Source organism: Symsagittifera roscoffensis, chromosome 3, assembly GCF_963678635.1.
Source record: "Symsagittifera roscoffensis chromosome 3, txSymRosc1.1, whole genome shotgun sequence".
NCBI lineage: Eukaryota > Metazoa > Xenacoelomorpha > Acoela > Convolutidae > Symsagittifera > Symsagittifera roscoffensis.
The window spans coordinates 3,817,280-3,837,443 of NC_087064.1; the positions used below are offsets into that span (position 1 = coordinate 3,817,280).

At 37.0% G+C, this 20,164-nt stretch overlaps 1 protein-coding gene across 2 annotated transcripts; it reads left to right on the forward strand.

The window, feature by feature from the left end:
* The first annotated feature begins 1,890 nt into the window (after positions 1 to 1,890).
* On the forward strand, positions 1,891 to 19,241 carry LOC134841225 (radial spoke head 10 homolog B-like). 2 transcript variants are annotated; one of them, XM_063857069.1, is made up of 18 exons: positions 1,891 to 2,107; positions 3,167 to 3,237; positions 3,762 to 3,837; positions 4,089 to 4,216; positions 4,516 to 4,630; positions 5,377 to 5,586; positions 7,733 to 7,912; positions 8,402 to 8,576; positions 10,434 to 10,567; positions 11,089 to 11,344; positions 12,190 to 12,379; positions 12,720 to 13,068; positions 13,292 to 13,546; positions 13,965 to 14,078; positions 14,651 to 14,834; positions 15,538 to 15,648; positions 16,057 to 16,092; positions 18,490 to 19,241. In XM_063857069.1, exons 1-18 carry the CDS (start codon positions 1,895 to 1,897, stop codon positions 18,639 to 18,641), a joined length of 2,949 nt encoding a protein of 982 aa, XP_063713139.1. In that variant the 5' UTR covers positions 1,891 to 1,894; the 3' UTR covers positions 18,642 to 19,241. The 2 variants fall into 2 exon arrangements, with proteins under 2 accessions (XP_063713139.1, XP_063713140.1); XM_063857070.1 differs by lacking the exon at positions 16,057 to 16,092 and having other exon boundaries at positions 18,490 to 19,240.
* The last annotated feature ends 923 nt before the right edge of the window (positions 19,242 to 20,164 follow it).

The following is a 20,164-nucleotide window of genomic DNA, read 5'->3' on the forward strand; positions in this document are numbered from 1 at the left end:
AAAATTTCAAACCGTTTTTTCTTGACACTGGGGAAATTTGTTAACGTCGTTCAAATCACGGCTTAAATGGCTTGAATTTATGTATCTCTCGACCCAGTACGATGATAAATTGTGCTACTTAATTTGGCCTGGAAAAAAAATAAAAAAAAAACTTTAAACATCCGAATACAATTTTCCTCACCATTTTCAATGGTCGGAACAATAATAACTCACTTTAGGCACTATTGAATATTGGCCTCTAAAAAAGTGGAAAAAAAAATATGTATGATATTACAGCAACTGGACAGAATATTATATCTCAAATTTGTTTTCAAAGGAGCCTATGCAAACCAAGATTGTGGGGGGAACTTGACTTTTTTCCCGTAAACAATTTTTACATCTAAAATTGAAATTGAAGTTACTTCATTAGTGAATCTTAGTAACTACGCGACTGCTTCCTACTTGTCCTAAAGGTAACGCGGTTGTCTTTGTACCCTAAGCTCTGGGATTTGAGTCACATTCGTACCTTGTTTTCTTAGGCATGAAATTTTATTTTAAAAATATCCGGGAAAAATTGAATTCTCGGATTTATGTTTGTCTGCTTTTGTTTTCAAGGCTTAGTTGCCACATTGTAGAGATTTCTTGTGTGGCTACCAATTTATTGTCGTAGATACGATATTTTTTGATGTATTCCTGTAGTTTGTAAAATGAATAGCCCTGACTTTTTACATTTCTTTTTTTGCTTTTTTTTCTTAGAAGCTTCATTCGGCCTAGATGTTTGCGGTTTATGTTTTTCGGTTTAGTTACCTTGATTTGTGTCGCTTCAAGGTCGAAAAAAGAATGATTTAAAGTTTCAGATTGTTTATCTTGCAAAAGTGTTAAAACTGGGTTGCTCAAAATTATTTTGTCAACAATTTTTATGGCAATTTTTTGTTTTCGGCGCAATGAGCGGCTTAGACGTGTTCTTAGTGCAATTTACGCATTGTCAGTTTAGTGGCTGCTACTTAAAAATTAAATAATTATTTGGTGCTGTTAAGTGTGTTTCTTGACTATCCTTATTTTTTTTCGCTTAATACATATATTTTCGATTTTGTTAATTGCGTCTTATTTTCATTTCGTTAGCTTGCTCTGTTAGCTTTGACTATGTGTCATATGTGTCATACCCTTGCAATAAGCAAGCGCTGTCAAACAGGACATGCACTTTTTTGCAAACAACTCTGTTGCATACAACTTGTTTAACCAAATCACTTAAGCCTTTTAATAGGCTCTTGTTATTTTGTCAGCCATCCTTCATTTTTTGGGCATGTTTGCATTCCACAATTTTTTCATTTTTTAAAATCTTGGCTGCAAATTAAACTACTCCGACTTCACTTTTTTCATATTTCATTCGTTTAAAAGGTTCATTCCACTTGGGGACGGAAAAAGTATCCTGTGCGCATGTGTTTCGAGGAGAACTCAAAACTTATAGAACAGTCAAATTTTAAATGACATTTAAATGGCTTAACTGGTGTCTGCTCGAAAATTATTGGCTTGGGAAGTTTCGTTACTATGCTTAATATATCTCTTTGGCAATTATTTTTCTTTAAATTTTTTACTTCAAAATGAACTTCATTCAAGACCAATTGAGTTCACCGTAAGAAATCAAGGTCGGAAAATCAATATGGTCGACTCTAAAAAAGGTCGGAAAAATTTTCTTTGGGGGATGAAATTTGTCGCTGACACCAGAGGCGTAAGAAGTGCTTAAAAACGAAGAAGAAGAAGAATTAATTTATCAAAGTTACAGAGTATATTTTCAAACCTTTTTCTAATTAGAATAACTGCACTGAACTTTGAAAGGATAGGTAACGAGATCAGGATAGTTAAAAGCTACATTCATCATTTATATATTTGTTCCCATGGCTTTTCAGACTCAGCTATGGCCAAAGAAAAGGGGGGTAAGAAGAAGAAAGATCGGCAGTCTGCCGACTCACAGAAGTCACTTGGGACCACTGCTGAGAAACAGACTACAGACAACAGTCACGAGGGGGGAAGGGGCGGAAGTGCTGGACTCCTCAATCCACAGTCAGGCGGGGGAGGGGATCAGGTGGATGGGGCTGACAACACTCTGGGGGGAGGTACAATGCCAGAGGTATGTTGGTCTATCTAATTGTCATGGATGACGCTATTGACCATGATTTTTTAACTTATATAATTATTAATAAAATAAATGATTGTTCCAACTTTCGATACGAAAGTAACGGAATATTTGTGCTCGGGGTGGGTTTTTTCTTCAGCAAATTTCGACTTTTTAACTAGCCATTTTTGACGGAATTTTTTTTATCATTCAAAAGGTATTATCCTGAGCTTAAATTTGAAAAGATATTTCACCTGTGATCATTTTTTGTTCAGTTATGAGGGTTTAAGGTTTACCATTTTGGGCAATTTGGGACAATTAACGGGCGGTATATTTTGCGCTATTAATGTGTAAGCGAAGATTTAATCCGTCTTAGAAATCGTTCCAAATTGGTTGAAGGAAGCTTATTTGCCATAATTGATTTGTTACTCGGAGCGAAATCTATTTTTTTTTAGTTTATATGGCGCGTGGGGGGATGATTTTCATTTTAAAAAATTTCAAATTTTAGATAAAAATTTTCATTTTTTATAACATCTATTTTGTTAATGATATATATGTTATTTTTGCTCCATAAACCTTAAAAGGCAGTCGGAACATTCAGGGCTTTGCCCTGATACAAGCAGTCTTGTTGCAAATTAGATTCGATCAATTGTTAAATTAATGGCTTTTACAAATAAAGTGCAATCAATTTGCGAGAACGCGATGGAAGCGTGTTTCTAAGCACTTCTTAAATTTTTTTAATGCCAATTCTTGGATGTATTAACACTGGAGTTCAAGAAAGCCACTTCTTCTTGTCAATAATAGTTGATCAATAGTTAGTTGTGAAAGCTGTTAGAAATCAGAATCTGTGGCTGAGGTTGTTTTCCTCTTCAACCTTCCCCTTGTCACCTTGCTATATTCTAGTATTTAATTGAATTTCATGATTCGATCAAAAGCTAGAATTTTATAATTCAAAATTCGTGAGTTATTGCCCTTTGTGGGAAGATGAATGGCTCATGCCCTAAAAACCGAATGCACCCCCTCATCGTTTCACCCTGTCAATTATTTCGGTTGATTGATAGCTTGTCTGTTCAGATGACGCAGTCCAAAGTGGTGGAGCAGAAGATGTTCGAGGAGCCAGTACTGACTAAACTCATCGTGGAAGAGTAAGTTCATTCTCTTCTATGTTTTTGTTTAATTGGACTGTCGAGACAGTAAACAGACCATGTTGAGGGTTGAAGTCGTATTTAAAGAGTAGACCACGGGAATTAAGTTTGATCCGAGAAAGCAATTTCACGGGATAAAAAACTTGGACCAACCTTCAAGGATGATGAGGATCTTGATTATAAAGAAAATTTAAGTCCCTCAAAAAAGCCATGATTGCATGCATTACTTAATGTTTGGATTTAAAGATTAGTTTTTAAAACGCTAAAAAGTTACCGAAAACAGAATATGAATACAGGAATATAGAGTCAGTTAAAACAGACATTTGAAAATTTTCCCTGGCAATTACTATTGAAATTTTCCCCTGTCAATTATTTGACTTAATCTGAAAAAATGCACCAATAGATTTCTTTGATTTGTCTTGGGATTTTTGGGTCGACCAAATTGGTTTTCCGAGCTCTCCCAGAGCACTATAAAGACCCTGAAATAGACAGAAGTCATTTGCGCCGCAAACTGTATTGTACAGGTATGTGGGTGATAAAGAAATGGGGTTGTATCACGGATATGGAGAAGCAAAGTTCGTCGGAGGACACACCTACAAGGCAAGTCGCTAAAATATAGTGATATAAAGACTTACAATATTGCCCCCTTAAGTATATCTCGATAGGAAAATTAAACCTAGATAACTCATATACGTTACTGCGTGTTCGTCTCCACTGAGTTGAATTTTGAATTGTTTTTATCGCAATCTGTGACTGTGTTGTGGATTTGTGTTTAGGGTGGTGATATGCGTTACTGCTGGTTAATTTACATTGGATTGAATTTGTCATCGTAATTTGTGACTTGTGTTTAGGGTGAGTTCTACCAGGGCAAGATGCATGGCAAGGGCGAGTATGTGTGGGAGGATGGCATCCGCTACGAGGGAGACTTCACGCTCAACCACATCACGGGAAAGGGCTTCTACCGCTGGACTGACGGAAGGCAAGTATACACGACTATTCTAATCAGGGGTGGACCTAGAATTTTCTCAAGAGGGGGGAGGGGGTGGGCGGTTTTTCTAAGAAAAAATCGAAATTGATTGAAATATATGAATGGCATTAGAAAGGCTGATTTTGGAGCATTTTTAAATTATAATAGGATGAAAAAGTTGAATTTGTAGCCGTATTACTGCATGCGTTTCGTATGTTATGTATTAATACTTGTTTAGATCATTTAGAATAGTTAACTGTTGGCTTATAGGCAAATGGACGAAAAATATAATGGGCTGTTTTATTTTCTAGCACTTACGAGGGCGATGTGTTGAATGGACTGAGACATGGAAATGGGACTTACACTTGTCCGGAGAGGGGACTCTGCTACTCGGGACAGTGGCACAAAGGCAAAAGGCACGGAGAGGTAAGAGTCGCTGGTTTCAATTTTCGTTATGAAATGTAAAAGAACGAAGTTGTTTTCTCTTATATAGTTCTTAATCAGGGGCGGATTTAGGGGGGGGGGGGGGACTCTCCCCCCTCCCAGGGATTCGACCACCTGCCGACCCAAAGGGTCCCACCTTTGTACTATTTTGAGATATAAATTTTTGACTGACGGACACTAAAATGTTTCTAAGGCGCCTTTGGCGCCAAATTATATTGATTTTGAACGGGGAGTGAGAGCCTAAAAAAAGTTATTTTTGGTCAAAATTTTTCAAAAAGTGCCTAAAAACGGTTTTTTTTTTCAAAATTGGACCTGCAGCGGAGAAAACAGTGTCTTTTAAGTGCTTTGGGAGAGCTCGGAAAATCAATTTCGTCGACCTAAAAAAAGGAAGACGAAAATTTTTTGAAATTCTGGGAGAAAATCTTAGATCCGCCTCTTTTTGTTTAAGAGTTGGGTCCGTGTTAATGTTATTTTTGTTTAATTGATCCAAAACAATGTCTCCTCTAAGATAAAGACTACATATATCCACCAGGGAAATACCAACGTATGAGCTGTTCAGTCATGAGCTATGCCCGTGGTTATAATTTTTTTTGCTGCTTAATTTCCTGAGCTGGGTAATGTTGCTTCACCCGAACAACCATGGAACATTGCGGGCCTGGAACCACCTATCTATCGACTGAGAGATAGAGACCTTAACCATTTCACTGTCGATCCTTTATATATTGCAGGGTATTCTGTATTACGATCCGGCCCAGCAGAGTTTTTACGAGGGCGAGTGGTTCCTCAACATGAAGAATGGACGAGGGGTGAGAAGATATGCGAGTGGGAATGTGTACGATGGAATGTGGTACAGAGACAAGAGACATGGCTACGGTAGGATGCAGTGGCTCGACCACAACAATGCACTCTACGAGGGAGAGTGGGAGGATGGATTGCAGGTGTGTTATTTTTTGTAGAGGTTGCGTCGGATCTTTTACCTCTCCGCCCCACCTGTGATTGTAATTTTTACCGATAGTTATTTCAGTGAAAGTTAACAATAATATTGTCCGATTGTTTTGAAATTTGGAATGCTTAGTAAGGTAATAACCCAATATCAATTGTTGTTTCATTGTTTTTGATTGAATTTAATTGAGCAAGAAAATAATATTATATCATTGGTTGCAATATCATTGGAGTTTTTTGATCATATGCAAGACAGAATGCAGAATGTTCGGACCCAGCTGAGACAGGTAACTCACAACTACAGAAAGAAGTAAGAAGATTAAAGAAAAGTTTTTATTTCATTTTTTAAACTCCGGTTGATTCTGTACTTAAGGGTAACTGAATTCGATCGAAAACTTTGGAAATAAGAAGTGATTTGACCTAAATGATGTTAAATTTCTATAACTAAAATAAAGGTTAAAGTGTAGAAGGAGGTCAGGTGTCAGCCTCTCATAAATTTTGGGCTTATTCAAATATATTATTGAAAAATTTTTAGACAAATTTTTCTCAAGACTATGAGGACTTTTTCGAAATTTCTTAAGAATTTGAATCGCGACCGATGAAAAGGCTTTTATATATGATACCACACTTGCCGTGCTAGGAGTTTCCCTCAGGTAGTCAAAACTAGCTGGAAAAACACCGACCCGAATCACAAGTGCCTGCACACTTCGAGAGTGCTTGGAACTTAAAAAGTTTGAAATTTATACTACTTTAAACAGTAATCATCCACACTCCGACCTGTAATGGCTTGAACCAGAAACTCGGGGCCGCGTAAATACTCAGCAGCCATAACCCGGCCTGTAATGGTTTCTAGTCTTGTGCTGAACAAGCGTTACAAACTCGTAATGTAGAAATTTTTGGGTGGACAACATGTTCAACAAAATCCTTGAAACATTTGCTCAGTCTACTTTGATAGTACATCTAGTTCGAGGTACCATTTGACCTGTTTAGCGTGGAGAAGCGTGACATCCATGCTTGACGACTTAGGCAAAGAAATTTGATTATGTGTCTATTGGTTGTCTGCTTATTTTTTGTCAGATGAATTTCCAAACAATGCAAACCTCTTTTGGTTAAAGCAGCCTTCTGATTTTGTATTTATTTTTCCTGCTTTACGTTACTGTTTTGCTTGCTCAAACGATTTATTTGGCTTGAATGGGTTGGCAAATGTGTTATCGGCTCAAACGTTTTTTATTGCGCAGTTTTATGGAATAAATTAGATTCTTTTGCTTTTGTTTTTATTTCAATGATTGTCTTCACAATTTTTGGCGGCTTAGGTAGCGTATAATAGATATTTCGGAATGCTGACTTATCACTATAGGTTTTGTTTCTCGAAACATTCTTTTTAGATTGTTTTTATACTTAGTGGCCTCGGCCTTCTTTTTTTTACGTTTGAGTTCATCGGCTTATAGTTAAATTGGCTGAATACGCCTTATTTTTCACACTCAAATCAATTTAGTTCGTCATAGTTTCCCAGTTTTCGATTTAAAAAATAATGTAGTCTCAATGTCACGTATACTCATTTTACTAGTCCCAAATTAGTAATTTTGCAGCTAAGTTAGCTTCCAAAACGATTCAATTTAGCGAATTAGATGAGTCGACATATATATCATTTTAAAGCCCTTTCAGCCCTGATTCGAACGACATTTAAAATTTTCCAAAAGTTGTTCCAGTGTCGAGAAAAACCAGTTTTCGTTAAATTTCGAGCGAGTAAAGCAAATGAACTTCTTACTAAAGGATAAGCCTTGAAACTTTAATTTTAACCCAGTAAAAAAATGAAGTTTTTTGCGCCATTTTGGGGAAAAAAATCAATGAAAAAAGTTGGATCATTTTTTGAATTTGTAATGATTTTTTTTTGTGATTTGCTTTTGTGTGTGGTTGTGAGATGAAAACTGTTGCCCAAGTTGCCTATTTAGTTTTGCTGTCGAAAGTGCCTAAGTTTCAGGTTTTCGTCAGATCATTTTATCATACCGTGCACAAAAACGGCACTAATTTGAAATTGATTGAAATTTTTTTTTTGTATTTTTTAAGAATATGGTCGTAACATTCTGTGCTACTTGCACAGCAACGGGCTATCCTTGTTTAGTTTTCTTTTTGTTGCTATAGCATGGCGATGGAGAGTATACGTGGTACCTGCGAAGACTTCCCGACTCCCAGTATCCCCAGAGGAATAGGTACTACGGCCAGTGGTACAAGGGAGCCAGACATGGAATGGGTACCTTCATCTACGCCAATGGGTCCAGGTACAGAGGCCCCTGGAACAACAATCTCAAACACGGCCCGGGGGTGAGTTATATTTTAGAAACTCATTTTGACTTTACTATATAGCTTCGGTTATTGAGGTAGAAGGATTTATTCAGATGTCGGGGTTTCAAAGTTTAAATTCCAATATTGTGCTCTTTCGCAAAATTTGTATGTACAATCAAGTCTGGTACCAAAGTAGTTGCGCATTTTTCAGTTATGTAAATGAACATAAATTGAAGCTCGAAAAAAAATGGTCTCTAACAGGAATGAAATTTCCAACAATTCAAAAATTTGTAAAAGAATTCTAATTCTAAAAGAATTTTTATTCATCAAAAAGCGGAACTTCCTTCTCTGAATTTTCTAAAACTTTGAAATCCAAATGTTTTAACAGTTGGATTTCATAGAAAAATGTGGCAAAATCACATTAATGCCTAATATGAAAGTTTGAATAAATTAAATTACTGATCAAATTGAAATGAGTTGATCTCGAGTTGAAGTGAGGCTTTAACTGGATGTAACTGTTTATCGCAGGGTGTGATCACATTCAGAACAGGGCGGGTGCTGGAAGGCGAGTTCAACATGGACAAAATGGTGGACAACCCGGAGCTGGACATCGGACAGGCTGCAACCCCAGAGATAGACCAGCTTCCCGGCTCCAAGCAGCAGAGGCCCAAAAGTGGGACGGGATCTAGGGTCAACTTTACAGGTCAGTACTGTATGCGATGTTACCATAACCGGTATTTTCATAGCAAAGTTGATGCGTTAGTTGAAACAGCAAGAATTGAATATCAGAATGCGATGTTTACAACAGCGGCGATTTCATTGCTAAGTGCGTTACTTAAAATAAGTGCGTTACACAAAGTGCGTCTAAAGCTGCGTTGTTACACCTCGTTCAAGGCTGATGTACTTGTGATCCAATCATATGTTTGTTGTCAGAGAGGGGACTAATGTACTGGTGAATGTGAGCAGGGCTGTAAAATTATCGAAATAGCTAAAAAAAGATTTCATCGAACTTTTCTTAGTTCATGAAAAATATTTTCTTATAAGATTATCGGCAGTTGATAGTCAGAAATTCTTATGTCAGAACATATGTCGCAAACACAAGTGATACTTTTGGTGGCACTTTTGAATCGGTAGGCGAAGCTGAAGCTTTGCCTTCGTTTCAGTTTATATCTTAAGATTTCAAGTGCAAATACCCGAAACTGATTTGAGTTATTGTTTCAACCTTTTGTCGTCGGGTGTGTTGTTGTTTTTGTTTCTTTTGTTTCCCACATAAAATGATTTACCACAAATAATCGTTGGAAAGCGTCGAGTGATTAAAAATATTCAGACATTTTAGTCGTAATTCGAACCAAATTTAAAAATTTCCCAGTATCGAGGAAAACAGGTTTGATATTTTTGAGTCTTAGTCTACTTTCGCGCATGTAAAGCCATCGAGTAACGTTCGTTTTATAAACAATGGTTATTTAGGCCAGGAAAACTTGATTTTACTAAAAGAAAAACTGGTTTTGGAAGCTTCATTTCGCGTGTTCTTGACAATGAAGTGTTTCTTTAAACTTTCAAAGTTTTTGGGCAAAACTTTTTTTGTGCAATCAGTGATGTCGATTATGCTTAATTCACTAATTTTCTACGTATTTGTATAGTTCGTTCATTACACTACGCATACAAGCGACTCCAGTTTTGAAAAAAAAAGAAAACTGTAGTACAGAAAGTACTTTTTGAAGTTTTTTTTATGTCGAAACATGCTGTGCTACTTGCACAGCAACTGGCTATCCTTCTTTGTATCTAATACGAAGAACCATTATGCTATCCAACCTAAAAGTAGCAATAGCGCGAAAAATGGTGCTTTAGTTTTCGAAATTTCGTCCTGATCGATCCGATTGTGTCAAATTGAATTTTTAATCAAAAAAATTTCAATTATGGTTTTCATTCTTAATTTTTTTTGTGCTCATTACCGCTTTTTTCTGTTGGTAACGTATTTCGTGAAAGGCCTATTTTCTTATTTGTTGAACTTTGAGAGCTTTTGCCATATTTTTGATTGTATATGTGAAATGCAGCTCTGCCGATAAGTGCAAAGCTTGTGTATAGTTGTATGCAAAATGTCCAAGCGAGAATTTATAAATATAGTATTTGAAGATTGATTGAGCGAAATCTGCCGAACCATGCAGTTTAAGTTGACCAAAGCGTAGTATTTGAATCGGGATTTTACGTATGTTAAGTGTTAATGAACGTATTTTTCGAAGATTGGTTGAACGAAATCAACGAAACCAGGCTTTTTAAGTTGATCAAAGCATAATATTTAAGTGATGTAATTTTTTACGGAAGTCTTTCAAAAAATTCAAGAAAGTCAATAAGTTTTTTATCAAGCATTGATTTTAAAAGCGCGTGCGGTACATTTTGCCATAGTTGTTGCAAACTCGAGGAGGACAATGACATAGGGAACCCTCGGACCGGGTGCGAAGTGTAATTCGAATTCTTGACCTTGTTGAAATTCGCACGCCTTATCCACGCGACCAATTTTTTTGGCGAATAATTCTGTGTATAAATCTGTGAATACTTTCAGATGACCAAGTGTCGATCAAGTCTGACGGGAGTGTGTCGAGTCAGAGTAGCCAGTTGCAGTCCAGTTTCGCCCTCAGTCTGGACTCCATCCTGGACACTCTGCCCGCACAAACGAGAGAGGAAGAACAGATGCAGGTTACTCTCCACTTGTTAATTAGTTGCCCGATCTTATTACTCACTATTGGGTTATGATGAATATTGACATGTTCTCTAATTACATTTTTCAAACCCATTACCTTGTAAAACCGAAGGCTCTCATGTGAAAATCCAATTTTATTGGTAGTGAAGTTGGTAGATATATTGACCGTTTAGTTTTGGTAGCCATTTAATTCGCGATGAGCTCAATACATAATTTGGAAAGGGAGAGACTGTTAAGTAATGTGCTTACCTGGTTTCATTTTTTCGCTGACAATACGAAAGCTATTTTAATTCGCTTCATACCTAATTAGCTCAATTAAAGATCAGGCGGACAAAATTTTTTTAAATTTGCTTGGAGTAGCAATTAATCATGCGATTCCGGGACTCCAATGTGTACTTAGGCTCAAAGAGCTCCGAAAAGGTTGTACCTTACAACTTTAATGATTTTTTGTTACCAACAATTGTCACATACACCACTGAAATATTCCATATATGTCAAAAACTCTATTTATCTGCAGATCAAATTCTGTGTGATTCGCAACGTATCTCTCCTTCGCAAAATATACGCATTCTACGCCAAACTCTGCAAGGAGAGTATAGCTACTCGACTGTCCCAAGGCGGAGGCGCAGCTGGGCAGCCCCACCCCCAGGGCTCATCGGCAGCGGCAGAGGACAACACATTTGTGATGGAGAAGCTGCAGTTTTGGCAGCTGCTGAAGGACTGCAGAATCAACGAGCACGAAGTCACTCTGGTCGAGCTAGACAGACTTGTTGGTCAGTTCAACTTTTCAACTGTTTCATCAAATAAAATTGTAAAAGAAACTTTTTGATCCACGAAAGGAACCATTTCTAAAACAACCTTAACCTTATTTTCTGAAATGTGAGAAATGTTGTTTCAATTAGATTTTTTCTATAAACTAACAAGGTAAGATAATCCCTAAATTATCGGTATTTTTGTTCCAACCATTTGAAAAATGGGAGGAAATTTGTATTCGGGGGGTGTTTTAGTTTTGTTTTCACGCAAAATCAGGTGCCACAAATAATCATCGGGTTGGGTCGAGTTTTATATCATAATAAAGCCGCCCTTTCAGTCGTGATTCGAACATTTAAAATTTAGAACATTTTTCTCTACCGAGAAAAACCGGTTTGAAATTTTTGATTTTTGGTTTAATTTCAAGCTAATCTGGTCAGCGTGCATGCTTACAATAGTCTATTTGAGCTTAATTCAAGCCGTGAAAATTAGTTTTACTCGAGCAAAGTTAGTTTTTGGAGTTTTTTTGCGCCATTTTGGGAATCATTGACATTTTTGAAAATTTTGTTCCTGTCTTTTTCTTAACAAAAACGGTTTTCTAGCTAGTCTATTTGTCAGTGACTGTTTGACTGTCGAAAATGCCTAATTTCTATTTTTTCCCAAGAAAAAAACTACGCTAATTTGAAAAAAAAAATGTTTTTTTTTTCTAAGACTATGGTCGTAATATTCTGTGCTATTTGCACAGTAACCGGCTACCCTTGTTTTATAAATGCAATTCCTTGTCTAGAAAACCACATAGTGAAGACGTTTGAACATGAAGGCTCCCAAATTGAAATTTAATGGATACGATTTAACATGAATTTTTTAGGTGCGAATATTGAGTTGAACGTAGACGGAGTTCCCCCTCCCCCTCCAGTTGTGGAAGGAGGTGGGGAGGATGGTGCTTCAACACAATTCACCAACCCCCACCAGCCCAATGCGAGGATGCTGTTCTTGGATTTCGTCAACTCACTCATTTACACTGCGTATCATGTCTTCGCTCCCGATGCAAAGACTCAGTGAGTGGTTAATGATGGTTGAAATACCATTTTATTCACAAGTTGAGAATTTTTAAATTGCCCCCGGTCCTACTCAATGCAGGACCAATGGTGGGGGTCGGTCCTCCACGTGTTAAGACTATTCATTCATGAGGGAACCGACGAATATACAAGATGTTCAGATCTTTACATGGAACGGTTTCTGTGCCCGTGGTTAAGAATTACATCTTATTTTTTAGTTGATTTTTTTGGTCTGGGTAATAGATTATAGTGACTCATCAACAAGCTGGTGGTTTTTTGCTTGCTAAACTATGGCACCCTTATTTGGGCATTTTTTAAGGGTATCGTGTTCTAATTTTAGGAACTGTCAACACATCGTGGCTTCTTGCCTGTCGATGTTGCTTGAGAAACGTCTGACCAAGTACGCCTGTAAGATCAAAGGCGGTATCATGACAGACCCAGTCAAGGCCAAAATAACCTTCGACTATCTGCCCAAAGTGTTCGACATCTACTCGTTCCTCTGCAAGCCTCTCCGAGTACCTCCGAAGAACTTCCCGGCGGACAAGACCATCTGTGCACGTGATGTTTTGCATATGATGAATGATTACAAATTGCTGAATGAAAGATTGACTACCAAAGTGGCAATGCAGATTCTAGCTAAACAAGACAGAAGAATTTACGACGAAGAAGATTGTAATCTGGAACTGGAGGTGAGTGGTTTGAAATTGTTTTCATGAGTAGTGAGTCTCGGTTTGATCTTCAAGTTTTGAATAGCATTAATTGTTGAATTCTATTGTTAGTTTGAGTAGTTTTTCGTTAACACTTGAAAAGTTTAGATTTTATGAAGAAAGAAAAGTTGAGTTCTTCTCAGCTAGTTTTTTTTGAATACGCGAGAAACTTATGGAGAAACAGGAGGATTTTTGTCCGTTTTAGTTGACGCTTTTGGAGTTCATGGAGAGTCTTCTCTCTTTCGCCACCATCTTCGTCACAGACGAGGTTCTGAAGGAACCCAAGGGTGCAAGCGAGTTGAGTCGTCTGCCTCAAATAACTCTGGAACAGGACTCCGGACTCTGGCCCCCTCATGGGAGGTTTAGTGAGTTCACAGATGACGTCATTGATCCGATGGGGGGAGTTGGGGATGTACCGTCGAAGACTGCAGTGGCCACGCCCGGCAGCCAGTATAGTCAGGTGAAAACTGGGAGTAGGGCGAGTAGGCGTGTTTATCCAAGAAAAAAATACATAGCAGGTTGATCTTGGGTTGTTATAATGAAAATTTCACAAAGGAAAAGAAAACATTCGTTTTAATTGCGAGGGTGATGGATGCTACATTTTTGTTTAATTCATAGATCTCAATAAATTTTAAGTCATAAAATAGCACATGGTGATCGTTCAGAAACTACGTACCTTGGAAAACAGGGTCTTTCCAATTATAGCCTCCTGCAAATTATAGCCCACATAAGGGTAAAAATACAGCGTATAGGCCTATGTTTTTTTGCTGCTAGGCTTGGGGGGGGGGGGGGGTTATAATGGGAAAGAACCAGAAACAGACAACAGGTTGTTTTACTCTTCTGAAGGTCTTAAATGTTTCATTTGATGTGCGTGACAGGCAGATGGCTTTGTTGATGGTGAGGAAGCTACTGCCAGTGCGAATAACAACGAGGATGCCACGCAAACAGGAGGCGCTCAGCCGGTCACAGCTGGAAACGAGTCGACCACCGAGGTGAAATATCCGTAGTCTTTCTTGTTTGGCTCTTTTCCATTTTCCAACATTTCAAAAGTTCTATTTTCTGTGACCTTGTACATGCTATGAAAGCTTAATGTGTGATTTTTTCAGTTAAGTTTGAAAAACACAATTCAGAATAGTTATTTTCCTTGCAAACATTCAGTAGATTATGACAGTTAAGTTAGTTTTGTTAAGTTGAAATTTAATTGTGGGGGCGGAAAAAAGCCTCTTGTTCTAATGCGTTAGGAAAACTGTGAAAAAAATTCTGATTTACATAACACTGTTTTCACTCAAAGCTGTTTTTGTTAAGACCTTAAGATAAGTTCAATAGTGACATTATTACGGTCATTCGAAAGCGACAGATTATAGGGTATCGCTTGAAGGAAATTTACCCATTAAACCTCATCATTGTGTTAAATCACACAATTGATTCTCCTCTTAAGGGTGAAGAAATTTGAGGATTAGGTTTTCAGCATCTAAAACATAATCGGATATAATCTAAAACATAATCGGAGTAGCAATGATCACCTGTACTGGATGTTGAATGTCTAGTGTACTGAATATTGCAGCGTGGCAAGGCTGACAAGAAAGCGGGTGGGGGCACTGCTGATAATGCGGGGGAGAATGTGGGGGGCAGTGGGGCTGTTCTGGATGATCAGGGGGTGGAAGAGAGTGGAGTGGAACAGCAGGGTGGGGACAAGAAGGAAGTGACCGGTGAAGAAGCCATGCAACAGTCTTCCAAGCCCAGCTCAGGTAATTACTCATTCAATACTTTTGTGTAATACGAAAAATGTACTTGTTTTTATTTTAAGTGTTTAAGCGTTATTGAGCGTATTGAATACTCTCTTATAGGTCTTGATCTTTTTTTCATGAAAAAGTCTTAATATTTGTTCTCGCTCAAATGTGAGTTTTCGCGTTTTTGTAAAAAAATTTTTAAGGCCACAAAAACGTGATCGAGTTCTAGTTTCGAAAGTGGAGTTGATTTGCAGATTTTCCAGCGGAATAAAACATTAAACTATTGATCCAGTTTTTTCAGTTTGGGTTAATTTCATCAAAAAAGCGCCAATCGTAAATTTTTCTTGAAATTTAACAGTTTTTTTTTCTGTTTTCTTGTATTCATGACTCTTTTCCAACTGTCTGTTGGCTATGTTTAGTAAGTGAGCTCAAACATACTTCGCTTTATTCAAAAGCACAGTAAAGAGACTCGTGGTATAGACCGTGGCAATAGAAAAGGTGGCGCGTGATCTTAATTAAGGACCCAAAGAACGCGAGCCCTCGAATAAAATAATAAAACTTTACTTTAACGAATCACAGAGAGAGTCTTAGTTTGAAGTCGCATGTCATGTAAGTTTTTCGGTCATTGCTTTTTTCTTATTTGTAACCAATTTTCAAATAAGTGGCCTTTTTTCTCATTGTGTTTATTGTGTTTGTGATTTGAAAGTTGTGCTGTGCTTAGGTGAAGAGAATGTTCCAGCAGAAGAACCCCTGTTCGGATCGAGGCCTCTGACCAGAGGAGCGAGTAACATGACTTCCGCTCGCAGCTCAAGATTCGTCGACTGGGGAGGAGGTACAAAATACTTTTTTTATTTATATATAAAACAGCCTTAAAAATTATATAAAACAGCCTTAAAAATAGTAAGAAACTGGCTTAAAGTGATTGTTTCTGTTATTCAAGTGAATATTCTTTTTTTAACGCGATGCAGAAAGTTAGTCTGATGATAGGGTAAACTTCTTCTCTCGCAGTGTTCTGTCCAGCAATTGATCGCTGAATATTCTAAAATTCAATTTCCTGGCGTGGAAGTCATTTTTTTGGGCAATTCCGGCCTATCTTGTATCATAATTCTGCTAAGCATGCGTTTGCTTGTGATTTGATTTGTTGAAATGAAATCAATGTGGAAATATAATTTTGCATTTGGAGATTTGAGGTCAATTTGCCGTGATAGCTAGGAATGAAGAAATTTGGTATTAATTTCAGTGTCATACATGCGCGGCCTCAGTCGTGTAGAAGAGGGTGAGTCATGACAGCGTGAGACGGCAGTGCTTCGCTTATTCTTGGCATGAATATACATCATGATAGTTGACATCGGTGTTAAAAAAAACAGCCGAATTATAAACCAGCCTCTGTAAACTACCTGAAATACCGAGAAATCATCATTAATAACTGTATAACAATTATGTAATCGCCACGAAAATCAAGCTTCTTTCAGCACAGTTTGTCTGTTTCGGCTGGTGTATATATTTTGCTCATTTTTGAAGGTGCATACTTTGACTGGTTCATTTATACTGGAGCCTCATTGATCGATTTTTTTTCAAACGAGGCTCATTATACTAAAAAAACTCAGCTCTTCTGTGAGCGTCTTCAGCTATAATTACCACGGAGATTGCTTATATGGATTTTAAATTTCGAGTGAATTTCGATTGTTCATAGCACCCATAATCAAAATCAGTCCTAGAAGTCCCAAAGTTATTCCAATGGAAAGTTTATTAGTCGAGTTTTGAGCCAACAAATTATGATTAGGATATTGGATTTCGAGAATAAAGTAATCAATTACCGTGACAGAGATAGGCTCTTTACTTGTTCCACCTTTGATTATTTTTGAAATTCAATATATGAAAGTCTCTTTACATTAGCGTCAGCTTAGTGTATTATTAGGAACCTTTTTTTCTAACCCAAGTCGCAAACATAGTTGCCATCTTTGGGGCATCTTTACAGCTTTTTGATAGCATGTGCTTTGACATTCGAATAGTAATACATTTTCATAGTTGATGCATTTTTACACAAGCAAAGCTTGTGTGATAGTATGAAATCTCTTATTTTTCCAACCTAAGTCGCAAATATTATTGTTCATTTTGATCAATAACCAGCTATTAAGTTCAGCCATTGCTAAGGATATTAACACAGACTATTATGTTAAAAATAGCAGTTTTAATGAAAGTTTTATTCATTCAGTTTTTCCCAGTAGCGTTATCGGTCATATTTTTGTTTTGTATGCGAAGTGCAACTTCGCCTGTGTTAATTCATCAGATGAACTGAAAAATCTGTTTGTTTCAAAAAACAATAATAAAAACTCCATTTCAAAAATTTTCTATTTCAATTTATCTCGCAATTTTTTGAAATGCATAATTAATACAAAATGAGGCTTTATGCTTTGCGATTTGCTGCATGGAAAATTAGTGTGGATGCCTTCAGTTCGTTATATTCCAAATTTTCACTAGCAAAATTTAGTTTATTTGTATGTGGTGCCACTTTTGCTGATTCGCATTTCCAGTTCGTTAGCTTATGTAGCTGCTTTAATTTTGACTAGTGTTTGTCGGTGCTAAAGCGTGCGTGGCTGAGTGGTTAATGCATGAGACTCAAATCCTTTTGATTGCAGTAGGTGGCAGATCGAATTTTTGCTAATTCGAAGCTTATTTCTCTTTTTTCTTATTGCACTTTCTAGAGCTGCTTTTTGTCGTGTTTTCGCTAGTGTTTGCGAAGCGAAGCTACGTCTTGTGTTAAAATGACTTTCATGTTATAAACTGAATTAAAAAGTGTCAGCGCGAACAGATGAACAAAATTTTAAAACAATTCTTTCTTGCAAAATGCCGTGTGAACAGTTTTTGAACTGTTTTATTTGTAGTTTTACGAGGTGTATGGGTCCTGGAAAAAATGGGCAGAGTTAAAGATTTTGTTTTGGAGAAAGGCCGATTAATTGTTCCGACTTTCGAAGAAAGTGAGGAATATATATGCTCGTGGTGTTTTTTTTTTAATTCAGACCAATTTCATAAAAGTCTTTGCTCCCACAGAATCGATCCCCTGTCTGCAAGGACCCAGCCGTGGTTGAACACCACTATAGCATGCTGCCAGGAATCTGTCTAAAGTGCTATTTTTTTGTTTTACTCATGGCGATTTATCCCGCACTACAAAACGTTCCAACTTTGATTGAGGCAATAAGCTAATTCGTCTTATTAATTCCAATGCATAACCCAAATTTCAATTTTAACACTTAAAGTTTGATGTTATCAGCCTAAAAATAAAAGTTTTGCCAATATTTGATTTGCCAAAAACTGTTCGAGAACAATTAAAGGGCAGTCCATGCTTTGCACTGATACGAGCCGTCTTGTTAGTTTGTATGGTCTCTTAGTACGACTTTTGGGCTATCTGTCAAGGAAAACTTAGTCTTAGAGTACAAGCAGCTCTCGTTGCTTCACAATTCATTGAAGTTTCCCCAAAAAATGAATGTACCATAAGCGTTTTTATGAATTCGGGCGAGATCTATTAGTAAAAAGAGCCGTAATTTCATAATTTGTGAATAATAAGCTTCGCCTCTGTTTCATTAGTTTAATTTTCACTTCATATTTGCATGGGAATCATGCTTTGCTCGTGTAAGAGTTTTGTGTTCATGTTGAAAGTGGTGTTCTCGTTTAGACACGGAAGACGAGTTGGATTCTGCCGCTCTTCCTGTGGAGTTGCGACTGTGGGTGCAGCAGGTCAGGTGCTTCTTCGATCGCAAACTCCTGCCCCAGTTCCACAAGCACATACTCCTACACTCACAAACACAAACCACCGCCAACAAATAATGGAGACAATAATACACTCTGTACAGAACATGAATACTCTTAAGTAGTCGACAGACACGAGAAAATAAAATGGACAATCGGAGAACTTCATTCAAACTGAAGATTAAGACAACATACCTCGTGAACAGATAGATTTCAACTTATATTGTGGATTTGTGGCCATTGCAGCAAACTTAAGCTCAATATTTCATCGTATCTTTTTTCTAACGAAGAAAAACAGTGACTCATGGCATGGACTTGTAGAAGACTCTTGCTAATTTCAGAATAAACTGAATTGTGAAGCAAAAAAGCTGAAAGTAGTTGAAAGTGAAGAGCTAGTGTAGTTAATTGATTGATTCAAAAATCCCGTGACTTAGCTTGTACTTATTTTGTGCCTAAAATCGAAACACTTCATTATAGAATCGTGATCAGTAATATGGTTTGATTTTTTTTGTAAAATTCTGTTTCAAAACTTGTTTGATGTAGAGATCGGCACAAAAGTCAATATAAGTATAAAAGTTGTTTTGTGATCATCTGTAAATTAAAAAAATGTAAATACGCAAAAATTGATAAATTCAATTGTTTTGCTGTATGTTCATATGTAAATAGAAAAAGGTTAATAATCATTAATAGCTGAATTTAATTGTGTATACTGTAGTTTTACAAGATTTCAAAAATGTGTAGGGAGCTAAAATTGATCGCAATGAAACGCAATCTTGATTTTATGTTCAACAGGCATATTAGCATAATTTGAAAGGGTAACTTCCCAAATAGCATAATTCTCAAATGGCATAAAAACAAAATAGTTCCCAATTGGCATAAACAATTTCAATAATTGTGTAACAACTTTGAGGCGTGAAAAAGTAAGATTTTTCTAGACCGTTTTCACGCCTTATTTTGTTCACTTTTCCACAAATAACTAATCAGTCATCAACATTTAAGTGGAATTATCATATTCTTAAAAAATAAGCCAAACTGAAATTTTTAAAAGGGGACGGGGTTGCAGTTTGTATTATGACGGATACTTTTATTTAAAAAAATCGAAGCTACCACCAAAATTTTTGTGGCTTTGTAAGGAAACTGACTGCTGCTACAGACTCACTTCAAATATTGAAATGGATACCCTGTTAACTCATCCAACTTCATATGCCCGACTGTGACCGCTACAAAGATCTCAATTTAAAAAATAAAATTTTTTCGGAAATTTCCCAAAACCCACTCGAGTCAGTTGCCCAAAGTTAAAAATCTTGTAGCCGGAACCAGTGATACAAGTCTCTCCTCATTCAGAACTGTAAAATCGACACTGTATTGCCAACGATTTACAATGATGCCGAAAACCCCTAGAAGTATCGAACCGTTAAGAATTCGAGATAGATAGGCAGAAACTCTGGACGTAAAAATTTTTTGTTAAAAATCTGAGGTATTGTCATTTTTTCTAGCTAGTGGCAATCAGAAGCACTTTCGAACTGTAGAATTTTATATTCTGATGGAACTTTGAATTGTCACCGAAAACTTTTTGCCAAGGTTCTGTTAATTTTTGAGTA